The sequence below is a fragment of the Conger conger genome, chromosome 14 (assembly GCF_963514075.1).
Source record: "Conger conger chromosome 14, fConCon1.1, whole genome shotgun sequence".
NCBI classification, from domain to species: domain Eukaryota; kingdom Metazoa; phylum Chordata; class Actinopteri; order Anguilliformes; family Congridae; genus Conger; species Conger conger.
In genome coordinates this window covers 38,428,867-38,440,248 of record NC_083773.1, presented here as the reverse complement: position 1 = coordinate 38,440,248, position 11,382 = coordinate 38,428,867, and the positions used below count along the sequence as shown (strand labels likewise).

Genomic DNA, 11,382 nt, shown 5'->3' with positions numbered 1-11,382 from the left:
AAAAAAAGATTATTAAAAAATAATAATTTAATTAATGAAAACTACACTACACTATTTGCATATTGCAAAGTTGAGGTAGTGGTAACAGCTGTGGAATCATTAGGGATTGGCTTGGGAAACATTTTAATGCTTTCTTTCACTAATGATTTTAAATGGTCTTTCTATCTTCCAGAAGCAACATTTGCGCCAAAATCCTGTCGCCTACTATAGCTAAATATGATTTGAGCCCTGCAACTCATTGTGTTTTGCTTGCTCTAAACAACATTGTGCTATACAGGCAACTGTGCATTTTTTTTCATACAGCACTGAAATAAAATAAAAAATATTGATTCACCTTTCCAGTGTGATATGAAAGATAATCAATGGATACATCCTATTACAGGTTTACTGTGAAGGAGACTGGGGAAATCTCCCTGCTGGTGAAAACATTACTGGAGACTCACCAGAGGTTTGCCCTTCTGACCCTCTTGTGTCCATTAATCCAATTATGGCAGTGGGGAAATCCTCACATGCAGCTGTTACCCACACATTCACCATACTAAATATCACCACATTCTGCTCTAATAGAATATCTACATTTATTTCACACACACAGACAAATGCACTCACACGCACACCCGCGCACGTACATGATTATGTGTTCATAGTTAAATGTGTGTGTGTTTGGAACGCACCCTTTTCTAGGACAACAGATGAGTGAATCCAATCCAGGAATAAAATATTGTAGAATCACAATAGCATAGAGCAATAAAAACATTAGCATTTGTGTAGCTAAAGCGCCAGTGTCACTGTGGGTCTGTCAGGGGCATGGCTGGATGTGCATTACTAGGGGGAGCAGATTCCCTGGAGGACTGTGTTCATAATGCAATGAGAAATTACAATAATGGCAATTACAGTCAGAAAGCCAAAATAATTATGGCAAGAGTTAAAAATAAATGACAAATCTAAAATGTTTGCCTCAATTACTCTTGCTTTTTGTGGTTTCAATTCCACATCTTTTTGACTGTAAAAAGCTGGATAGAAATAAATCCAGCTTGACTTGAATTCTCAGACATGTGAAAAGGGGACTGTCCTGGGGGGAAAAAATCAGGATGTCTGGCCCCCCTGTGCACTGAACCGTTTGGCATATACAGTAGTTCTGCACTGAGGCACACAGAAAGGCATAAACTCATAGAAACCCAAGGAAACATACAGCAATACTGTGGACACACACACACACTCGATGCACACCGTCAAGCACAACAGTTGGTGCACATTAGGCCTATTATGATTATTATATTGCTTATCATGATTACTAATATTAACAACAATAACAAATAATAATAATGTTTGGCACACACCCTTTTTAATGGAGAAACAGACCTGGATTTACCCATATTTATCCTTAACTTTCATTCACAATGAAATGCTTCTTCAAAAAACATGTTCAGTATCACAGTTTTAGTCTTCACCAAAATGAGCTCCCTGAACAATTTAAACAATATGAATAGGCATTTGCATTTAACACACGCACACAACACATGTCTGTAATTATATATGCTCAGAGTTCTACAGATTTACCACATTCCTCCTGCTGTAATCACTGAAATATTGAAAGGAACAGTGAAGTATCAGAAGGATAAGCTACTGCTGTCTGCTATAACAGTGCTACCATGGTAACACAGATGCCGTAGAAATGCTGCACTGGGTTGTGGGACATATTTATATAGGAGCCAATGGGTTATGTAGATGTACCTGTATATGTGATTATAATTATGTGCCTGTACTCTCTGTTGATCTGGTGTTTGTTTAATGTGTTTGGCACAAGGGTGAAAGATGGAAAGCAGATTGACACTGTTTATAAAATGTTGTCTCATCTTTCCTCTCCCCATTATGTTGACAATTACTACTTTTCTCTTGGTGCATTTCCATTATCATCCTTTACTGTGTCCTCACTTTCAGCTTCAGTCTGTGTTCATGACATTCCCTTATCACTCCATCTTTCTTTTTGTCTGCTTTTATTCCTCATTTTGCACTCTATTTTTCAGCCATCTCAGTCCTGAAAAAGTCAACAATAGAAAGGGCACAGATAATGAAATGCCAAAAACGCACACACATACACGCATGCTCATCCACCTCCCCTATCATGTCAGAAACGCATGCACACACCTCCCCTATCACCTGAGACCTCATCTATCATGTTAGAAACACACACACACTTGCCCCCCACGCATATGAACACACACACTCACACACACAGTGCATATTAGAGAAGTCTCCAGTGCAAATGCTCAGGTGACTGAAATTTCCATGGTTTTCAGTAAAGAATAAAGACTGACAATAATTCCCATTTTTCTTGCCAGAAAAGGACAGCAGGGACACCTAGTGGATGTTTCCAATTCTACAGCATTCCTAGAAAGAGGGACACCAGGGTGGGACAGGAAGAAACAGTTTTCAGAAAATGGCTGTAATCATTTGTATTCATTTCTGTTCTTTCCCCAGTGTTGAAATACAGGAGATGCACTTTTATTTAGACCCAGAAAGAAAAATGACTATATCTGGGAATATTTGGAGCTACTATATAAACTTTATATGATAGAGGTGGTACAAATGGGATAATTGTTTGAGAAGTGGCTTGACAAAGAGGCTGTTGTGACCTCTAGCTGGTGGAGGACTGACATTCCATGCAAGAACCAAACTATAAGCCCTAATCACATAATTACTATAAAGGTACATGGGTTTCCTTGTGTTGATGAATACACTTGATATATTGCTAAAATAATTGTACTTATATATTTATATATCAAAATATGTTATTGTTAATATATGTTAAATATATTTTAAGCTCCAGAATGACATGCATTGTTATTCAAACTGTTTGCTCATCAGAATCTGGTGTCCACAGAACAACAGAATACCAAGTACCATTAACAGGAGATTTTAAATACATTTCAAATTATACATTTCAAAATCTGATGAAATTTTAATTATTTATTTTCTGTTCATGATTCTGTTTTCGACAATCTAAGCTGTAGATAACTATTTGTAAAGGCCACTGTCAGCTACCACTAACAAATTGCATGGACACAATTTGCATTTATTTTGGAAAACTACTTGAAGTGTACAACTGGCATACATAACCGAGGCTAGGCTGTGTTGATTTAACTAAAGTCGGCGTGAGGTGCTCCTTCCTTTGTTGTGTTTGGGGTAGGAACCAAAGTCCCCGTGGAAGTGGCGTGTGATTTACTGAGCAGGGCCGAGGTGTGCACTCTCCAAACGAGGAAAACACACTTCTGTAAGTAAAGTTTGACTTGTATTTAACTTCTCACCAACTTTACAATTTTCCATAAGGTCTCTGTATAATTTTAAACAACACATATACTGATTTTTTTTTACATTTCCAAACTAGCTATTTGTGTTTCATGGGGAAAGTTGCAGAACGGTAAACTAACTTTGCTAACTCGGCTAGCAGTTTGCAGCAAGCGATCCACCAGTGTTTGGTATTCGTTTTAACTTCACCATATATTGAAGAGTTAAAACCTTCATAAATCGTGATTTCTCCACTAATATGAAAGTTGTAGTTTTCTTTTTAATTCGACAGAATGCTGGATAGCACCGGGATGATTATCGTTAGCTAAGCGCTAGTTGGCAAACGGGAGTGAGCGGGACATGTTTTATAAACCTTTTTATCTACTCACGTGCCTTAACGTTAGGTTGCAAAAACCTTCACCAGCGGTTCACAAATTAGAGTGTGCTTGTTTGTAAGTAGTTAGTAGTTATTTTATCAGTAGTGTTTGTAGCTAGCCTGTTGTAATTTTCACAGGGCTGTGCTCCTGATTAGGTTAAGTTCTCTAGCGTTGTTAGCTGGCTGCCTAGAGCTGGTTACCTCCACTCCACAGCCTGAGGACACGTGTGTGAATGTTGTTATTTTTGGAGTAGATGTATGACGAATTAAATTATAGCGCAGTCAACGTAATGTACTTAGTCATACGCTTCAGTACATTTGCCAGCTACGGCTTGTTCTCCCTTTTGCCAGTTACATTCATAAATCTCGTGTCATGAGGACGCAAAAACAAGTCGCTGAGGCAGTGCTTATGATGTAGGCTATTTATGTGATTGTATTCAGGGGATTTCATTCGGTGTTTTTTTTATTTATTTTTTTATTAATTAATTTTTTTCGTTTTTTGTTATTTTAAATCGTGGCCAGTGGCAATGGACTCCCTGTAGCCAAGCAGCAGAAACTAGTCAGTCCATGAGCGTCCTTGAGATCTATCTACAGTTTCTCACAGAAGTTAAAAAAAAAACAAGCTGAGATGAAAATTCACATTTTCCTCAATTTAGGAATTGATGGAATGGCACAATATAGTTCCTCCAGATTGTGATAAACTAAATTAAGTAATATTGTATTGCTAAATAGGCTGTGTTCACTTGTTTAATTTTATTTACAATAATTGTTTGGGGTACCAGTCATTTAGGCTTTTTTTTTTTTTAGAAAACAATAGATTCATTGAAAAAAAAAACAGTAAAACATGAAACATGACAGTAAATGTATTACTTTTCCCATATCTTTGAACAAAACATTCATATTATTGTCTGTGTTGCTTGTTATATGCAGCCTTTTGTTCTTCATTTTTATCATGGGTGCCACTAATCCTGGTGCGCACTAGGTCAGCGAGGGCAGTTCAATTCCGTCTTGGTTTGTCCATCGCCTATCCTCACTTGCAGAGGGTCTGCTAAGTTTGCTTGTTGCACGTCACAAGTTTAGTTGGGAAATGCCTCCCACGAGGGAGGGGAATGTGTTAAAGTGGAATCGAACCCAACCAATGTCCTTTTCACACTGAGGCGTGCATCCTCATTTGATGTCAGCCAAATCGACTCCCTGCCTTTCAAATATTATCCCCCGAAAGAGTTGTTTCACTCGTGTGTATGTTATATCGCGGTGCCTATTGCGGATCACATTTCCGTTTCTGCTTGTCTTTTATTAAATGGTGAAAATAAAACTGAAATCAGTCCTAATAGTCCTCTCCAAAAGTATTGGAATAGCAAGATCAATTCCTTTGTTTTTGCTATACATTGAAGACAGTTGAGTTTGAGGTCAAAAGATGTGCATGAGATTTCAGCTTTACAGCATTTACAGTCATTCTGTGAAATCACCCCGAGGTGTGAGGGGTGACCACTCCAATTTTGTTTCAATAGTTGATGGCTTACTTCATCAACACCACTTGGTGTATGACTTCCAAACTTTGAAGACAAGTAGATATTTCAGTTAAGAATAGTCACAAGGAAAAGTCAAATAAAGATAATTAAGTGCCAAATTTGGGTCCTGCCAGAAAATTACCAAAAAGTGTTGCATATTTGACCAAGTAGTTTGTAGTTAAAGTAGTTAAACTCCCAGCCATGGCCCGCAATTGCAATATCCCATCCTGCTGTTTGGCCCGCCGAGAGATCAAAAGAATCAGGACAGAGGAGAGGGAGGCTGCTTGTGCAGCCTGAAGGGATTCATTGACCGAGAAGAGTGTGGTCTCCATTGAGTGGCTAGGTCTGAAGCCGGACTGGTGGGGGTCCCACAGGTTGTTCTGCTTTAAAAAAAAAAAAGAAAAAAGAAGACTGTTTGAGCCAGCTTGTTCAAGTGAATGGAGAACAGATACCGGACCCTATTTCTTGATTACGGAGGGGTCCAGATTGGGCTTCTTCCGGAGTGGGCCATCTTGCGATGAGGGGAAACATCCAGAAAACAAGGAGGAGTTCATGAGAGAGGTGACAAATGGGAGGATGTCTGGTGTGATTGCCTGGAGGAGAGATGAGGAGATTGGGTCGAGAGCACAGGTGGTATGGCGGTAGGAGAGTTAAGAAACATCAGTGTCTGTGAGGGGAGAGAAAGTGGAGAAACACACTTGAGAGGGGCAGGAGGAGAGGTGGTGGTGGTCATGAAGGACTTGCAGATGTCTACAATCTTCTAATTGAAGAACACTGCAAAGTCATAAGCAGCGAAGGAGGACTGAGGTGGCGGAGGTGGTGTGCTAAGGAGAGAAGAGAAAATGGAGAACAGTTGACGATGGTTGATTGTGTTGTAGATTTAACTTAAACCCCATAGAACAGTAGAACTGTGGAGAGACCTGAAGATGGCAGTTCAGACGCTTCCCATCCAATTTGATGGCGCTTGAGAGGATCTGCCAGGAAGAATGGGAACTGCCTGAATCAAGGTATGCCAAGCTTGTAGAGACTTACCCAAGAGTCAAAGCTGTAATTGCTGCCAAAGGGTCTTCTACAAAGTACTGAATTAAGGATCTGAATACTTATGCAGAGACTTATACAGAAAGTTTCATTTTGATTGGGAACTTTCCACCTGACCAGCTGCTTGGTTGAATACACAACACTATTTGGTCATTTTCTTACCGACCCAACTTTTATTATTTTTGAAATGATTTAAATGATCTATTTGACTTGTATTTAAGCAAAATATCTACTATTCTTAGAAGTTTGGAAGTCATACACCAAGTGGTGCTGATATAGTAAGCCTAAAAAATAAAAACTGGAATGAACCTTTTTTTTTTTTTTTAGCAACCATAACTTAACCGACTATAACTGAGCAGTTAGTGTACACAAGTTTTTTCCTTGCTTTACTGCCAAATATGATGCTCCAAATTCGACACAAACTCCAATTTCCACTCGAGTGACTTTTTGGGTGCCACCCTTCATCAGAGCCAATACCTCAAGAACAACACATCCAATGAGGCTAATATTTTGCATGTTCTTTACTAAATATATAAAGAACATTTATACTCCTTCCCTGCTGAAAATTCCACCGAAGACCTGCTTGGATTTGAAGATGGTTTAAAGCTGTGTGGTTGACACTTTTAGCTGGTCGTAGGTGGTCTCTGGCTGGTCAAAGCTGATTAAGCTATAAATGTAAGCTGGTGGTCAACTGGTGGACTAGCTGACGATATAGCCCTGGTCAGCTCGTTGATCAGCTAAAGTTTGAACGAGGTTTGCAAGCTTTGGCAGGTTTAAGCTGGAATTTTCTGCAGGGTCACCTGCTCCCTGACCCTTGGACACCTTGCAGGCTTGATATTGTAAGGCTGTGGTCCTTCATGTCCTTAAATCAACCTCATCAGTCTGTGAGATCCATGTGCTCCAGTTGCACTGTAGGGGCTCTCTTATGCAGCATCACAAATGGAGTCCAATTATAATAATTGGCATAATCATTTTCATGAAACCTACAAAATTCACATCCTATAGCATTTTTTCCCCACACATAATTTCACTGGGGATACTCTCCTAATCGCTGGGCTTTAGTCAGACACTGCTTTTCATAAACCATGGTTGAGCTACAGGTGCATGTCGTGAGGGAATCTTTCCATTTAACATGAGGCCTTCTGTCCAGGTTTGGGAATAAAGCGGGAGCCAATGGCTGCGGTGAACCGGGAATCGAACAAGAGGAGAGCCACGGCTGTGGCAGCCACAGCCAAGGTGCGAGAGGCCACTTTGGCCCTGCTCATGAGTGACCCATCGACGGCCTCCCAGAAGAAGAGGCCGTTCCCCTGCACCCTGTGCGAAAAGAGGTTCCAAAGCAAGAGCCACTTAAACGAGCACCAGCGCGTCCACACCGGGGAGCGGCCGTTTCCCTGCACGCAGTGCGGCCTCTCCTTCACCACCCAGCACAACCTGAAGCGCCACCAGACCATCCACGCCAAGGAGGATAGCTACCGCTGCCACAAGTGCAGCATGCTCTTCTGCACCGTGCACAAACAGAGAAAAACCCCCAAGTCACCCACCGCACCCCTGGACAACCCAAAGCCCGACTACGCGATGCCCCCAACGGACCCCAAGAAGGAGAAGACCAGTCAGGGGCCCTCGACGCCCAAGAGGGCGAAGCGTGCCCGACGCAAGGGGGCGGATCCCGGTGTGGTGACCTTGCGTAAGAACGCGTCGGTGCTGCAGAATAAAATTGCGTATGACATAGAAGTCGTGCTTTAACTCTGAGAAGGAAAAAGGAGGAGGGGGACTATCCCTTCTGAACGAGATAAACATAAGGTGTTTAATAAATATCATGGGGGCTGGGTGTGATGAAACAGCACAGATTCTATAGACCCAATGGGCACTCGGCTCCTTATTCTTGGCAAGGAAAGTTCCGGCTCCCTAACAGTGAAGTTGAACAGTTCCAGCCCAATGCATCTCTTGAAAGTCAAGGGGGTATGAACAAGTGTGGCACTCGAGCAACGGGTGTTCTGGGCTGTATGCTAGAATAGAATATAGGAACTGAGCCTATAAAATCTGTGATGGTAATCAGATTAATCGTAAGTGATCATTTAATTTGAATGGTAAAAGATTGCAGAAAGGGGTGTTACTTTTTTTTATTTATGGGGTGAAGCAGTCGTGTGGTATTGTCTAGAACTGGAAATCTCATCATGTCTGGAGGTAGATGCACATTTTATCCTCTCATACTTGAGCTCAAGAGCTCCAGCTCAAGTGCTTATACGTTTCATTATTTAGATTTTTTTAATAGCCAGTGATAATCAGAGCATTTTGTAAAACTGACTATATACAGTCTATATACAGTCTCCTCAGGTATTTACACCTAGATGTGTTAAATAGCTTAGAACATAGCACCTTTGGTATCAGACCACCCAATTTTTAGGTGAGCAAAAAAATTGGAAGAGTATTTAAGTAAATAACACATTAGTTTGGAGGCATTTCTCCGTAAGTTGGCAGACAAAATGTTTTTGTTTTTGCAACCATCATGTGTTACATCATCAATAAAGATTAGTGAGCCCACTCCAGAAGCAGCCATGCAAGCCCAAGCCATGACACTTCTTCCACCGTGCTTCACAGATGAGCTCATATGTTTTGCATCATGAGCAGATCTTCTTTCTCCACACTTTGGCCTTTCCATCACTTCAGTAGAAGTTAATCTTGGTCTCATCAGTCTATAAAACTTCCAGTTCCAGAACTTTTGTGGCTCATCTCTACACTTCTTTGCAAATTGTAATCTTGCCTTCTGATTCTTACTACTGATGAGTGGTTTGCATCTTGTGGTATAGGCTCTATATTGCTGCTCTCCAAGTCTTCTTTGAATGGTTGATTGAGATGCCTTTACCCCTTCCCTGTGGAGATTGTTTCTGATGTCATTATCCCCAATGCTTGTGCAATGGCTCTGATCAATTCCCCCTTTTTTCTAAGCTTCAAACTGGCTTGCTTAGGACAGCTTTCCTGCATTCATGTTGCTTTATCTTTTTTAACACAAATAGTCTCCAGAGGCAAAGCCCAAGAATAGACATTCAGAACTATTTATTGTTTAACCAGTCAATCTAACAGGACACATCTGGGCAATAAGAAACACCTGTCAGTCACATGTTCCAATACTTTTGCTCACCTGAAAATGTGGTAGTCTGATACAAAAGGTGAGATTTTCAAAGTTGTTTAACAAATCTAGATAAAAATACCAGGAAATAAACACTGAGGTTCAAATATTTCATCTTATGTACAACTTTTGACCTCAGCTTTTGAAACTCAATTGTCTTCAGTGTATAGCAAAAACCTTTCTTTTTTTGCATGCTGTTCCAATACTTTTGGAGGTGTGTGTGTGTGTGTGTGTGTGTGTGTGTGTGTGTGTGTGTGTGTGTGTGTGTGTGTGTGTGTGTGTGTGTGTGTGTGTGTGTGTGTGTGTGTCTATACATGGCTCCAGTTCTGTAGGCATCCTACAATCATGTTTACTGGGCCAGTCATTTTCTACCTCATATTTACACGGTTACTTATGCCTTTGCTGTAAGTTTGAATATTAAATGTCTCTTTAGTGTGCCGGTTAGTTCTCTTCACCATTTTCATGAAAACTGTACTGAAATTGCTAAAATGAATATATTCATTTCCAATTTGTTTAAGCTTTTTACCATGTTTTTCCCCCTTTCTGTTATCGATATAAACAATGGTTTCTTTTTTTTTAAGTTGTGATTTCTGTATACTGTAATCATTAGTTACGTAATTAGTTGGATGAATACACACTGAGTGTTTACATAGCCATGGACTCTACTATTATTGTGTGTCTTTACTATATAAATTAGCTGGGGCACCATTATGAGCTGTTTACTTAAGTCGTTTCATGGGAGTGCAATAAATCTTACTGAAATGACTTTCTCATAAATATGTGTGATGGCCTTAATTCTCTAAGCAGGTTGAGCATTTGTGCTTTCTGAAAGAGCAAGTCCAGCATGCATACACTTTTCTCCCAACTAGCTGAACACCCTCAAAAACCTGTCCCCACATCCCACTTAATCTAACTTTGTATTCGGATGCTTCTTTTCCTAAACCATGGTTGAGCTACGGGTGCATGTCAGGAGAGAATTTTTCATTTAACACGAGGCTTTCTGTCCAGGTTCCGGAATAAAGCGGGAACCAATGGCTGCGGTGAACAGGAAATTGCACGTGAAGGGAGCTACAGCTGTGGCAGCCACAGTCGAGGTGCGAGAGGCCAGTTCAGCCCCGACCGTGGGGAACCCGCCGAAGGCCTCCCAGAAGAAGAGGCCGTTCCCCTGCACCCTGTGCGAAAAGAGGTTCCAAAGCAAGAGCCACTTCAACGAGCACCAGCGCGTCCACACTGGGGAGCGGCCGTTTCCCTGCCAGCAGTGCGAGCTCTCCTTCACCACCAACCACAACCTGAAGCGCCACAGGACCATCCACGCCAAGGAGGCCAGCTACCGTTGCCACAAGTGCGGCATGCTCTTCTGCACCGTGCATGAAAAGGGCAAAACCGCGAAGACTCCCCCCGCACCCCTGACCACCTCAACGCCCGACTACATGATGCCCCCACCGGACCCCAAGAAGGAGAAGACCAGTCAGGCCCCCTCGCCGCCCAAGAGGGCGAAGCGTGCCCGACGCAAGGGGGCGGAGCCCGGAGTGGTGGCCTTGCGTAAGCACACAAGGGGGCTGCAGAATAAAATTGCCTATGACATAGAAGTGGTGCTTTAACTCTGAGAAGGAAAGTGGGGGATGGGGGATGGGGGATGGGGGCGGGGGGTAACATATGGGTAAACGTATGGTATTTAATAAATATCATGGAGATAATATGTGGAGAAATGGCACAGATTCTATAGATCCAATGGGCGTTCGGCATCTTATTCTTGACAAGGAAAGTTCCGGCTCCCTAACGGTGAAGCTGAATGGTATGAACTGTATGCTAGAATAGGATACAGGAACTGAGCATTTGTTAAGTCTATAGAATCTGTGATGGCTGTCAAATCAATCTGAAGTGATCGTTTATTTTGAATGGTAAAAGATTTCAGAAAAGTTTTTTTGTTTTGGGGGGGAGGGGGGGTGAAACAGTCATGTGGTATATAATATATATATATATGATTCCAGTTCTGTGGTCATTCTACAATCGTGTTTACTGGGCAAGTCATTTTCTACCTC

The 11,382-nt window shown here is 41.5% G+C and overlaps 1 protein-coding gene across 2 annotated transcripts; it reads left to right on the top strand.

The window, feature by feature from the left end:
* Window positions 1-3,137: 3,137 nt before the first annotated feature.
* On the top strand, window positions 3,138-10,943 carry LOC133110526 (zinc finger protein 467-like). 2 transcript variants are annotated; one of them, XM_061220714.1, is made up of 4 exons: window positions 3,145-3,274; window positions 6,074-6,182; window positions 7,364-7,897; window positions 10,349-10,943. In XM_061220714.1, the coding sequence occupies exons 3-4, from the start codon at window positions 7,387-7,389 to the stop codon at window positions 10,939-10,941; spliced, it is 1,104 nt and encodes a 367-aa protein (XP_061076698.1). In that variant the 5' UTR covers window positions 3,145-3,274; window positions 6,074-6,182; window positions 7,364-7,386; the 3' UTR covers window positions 10,942-10,943. The 2 variants fall into 2 exon arrangements, with proteins under 2 accessions (XP_061076697.1, XP_061076698.1); XM_061220713.1 differs by lacking the exon at window positions 6,074-6,182 and having other exon boundaries at window positions 3,138-3,274.
* Window positions 10,944-11,382: the final 439 nt, after the last annotated feature.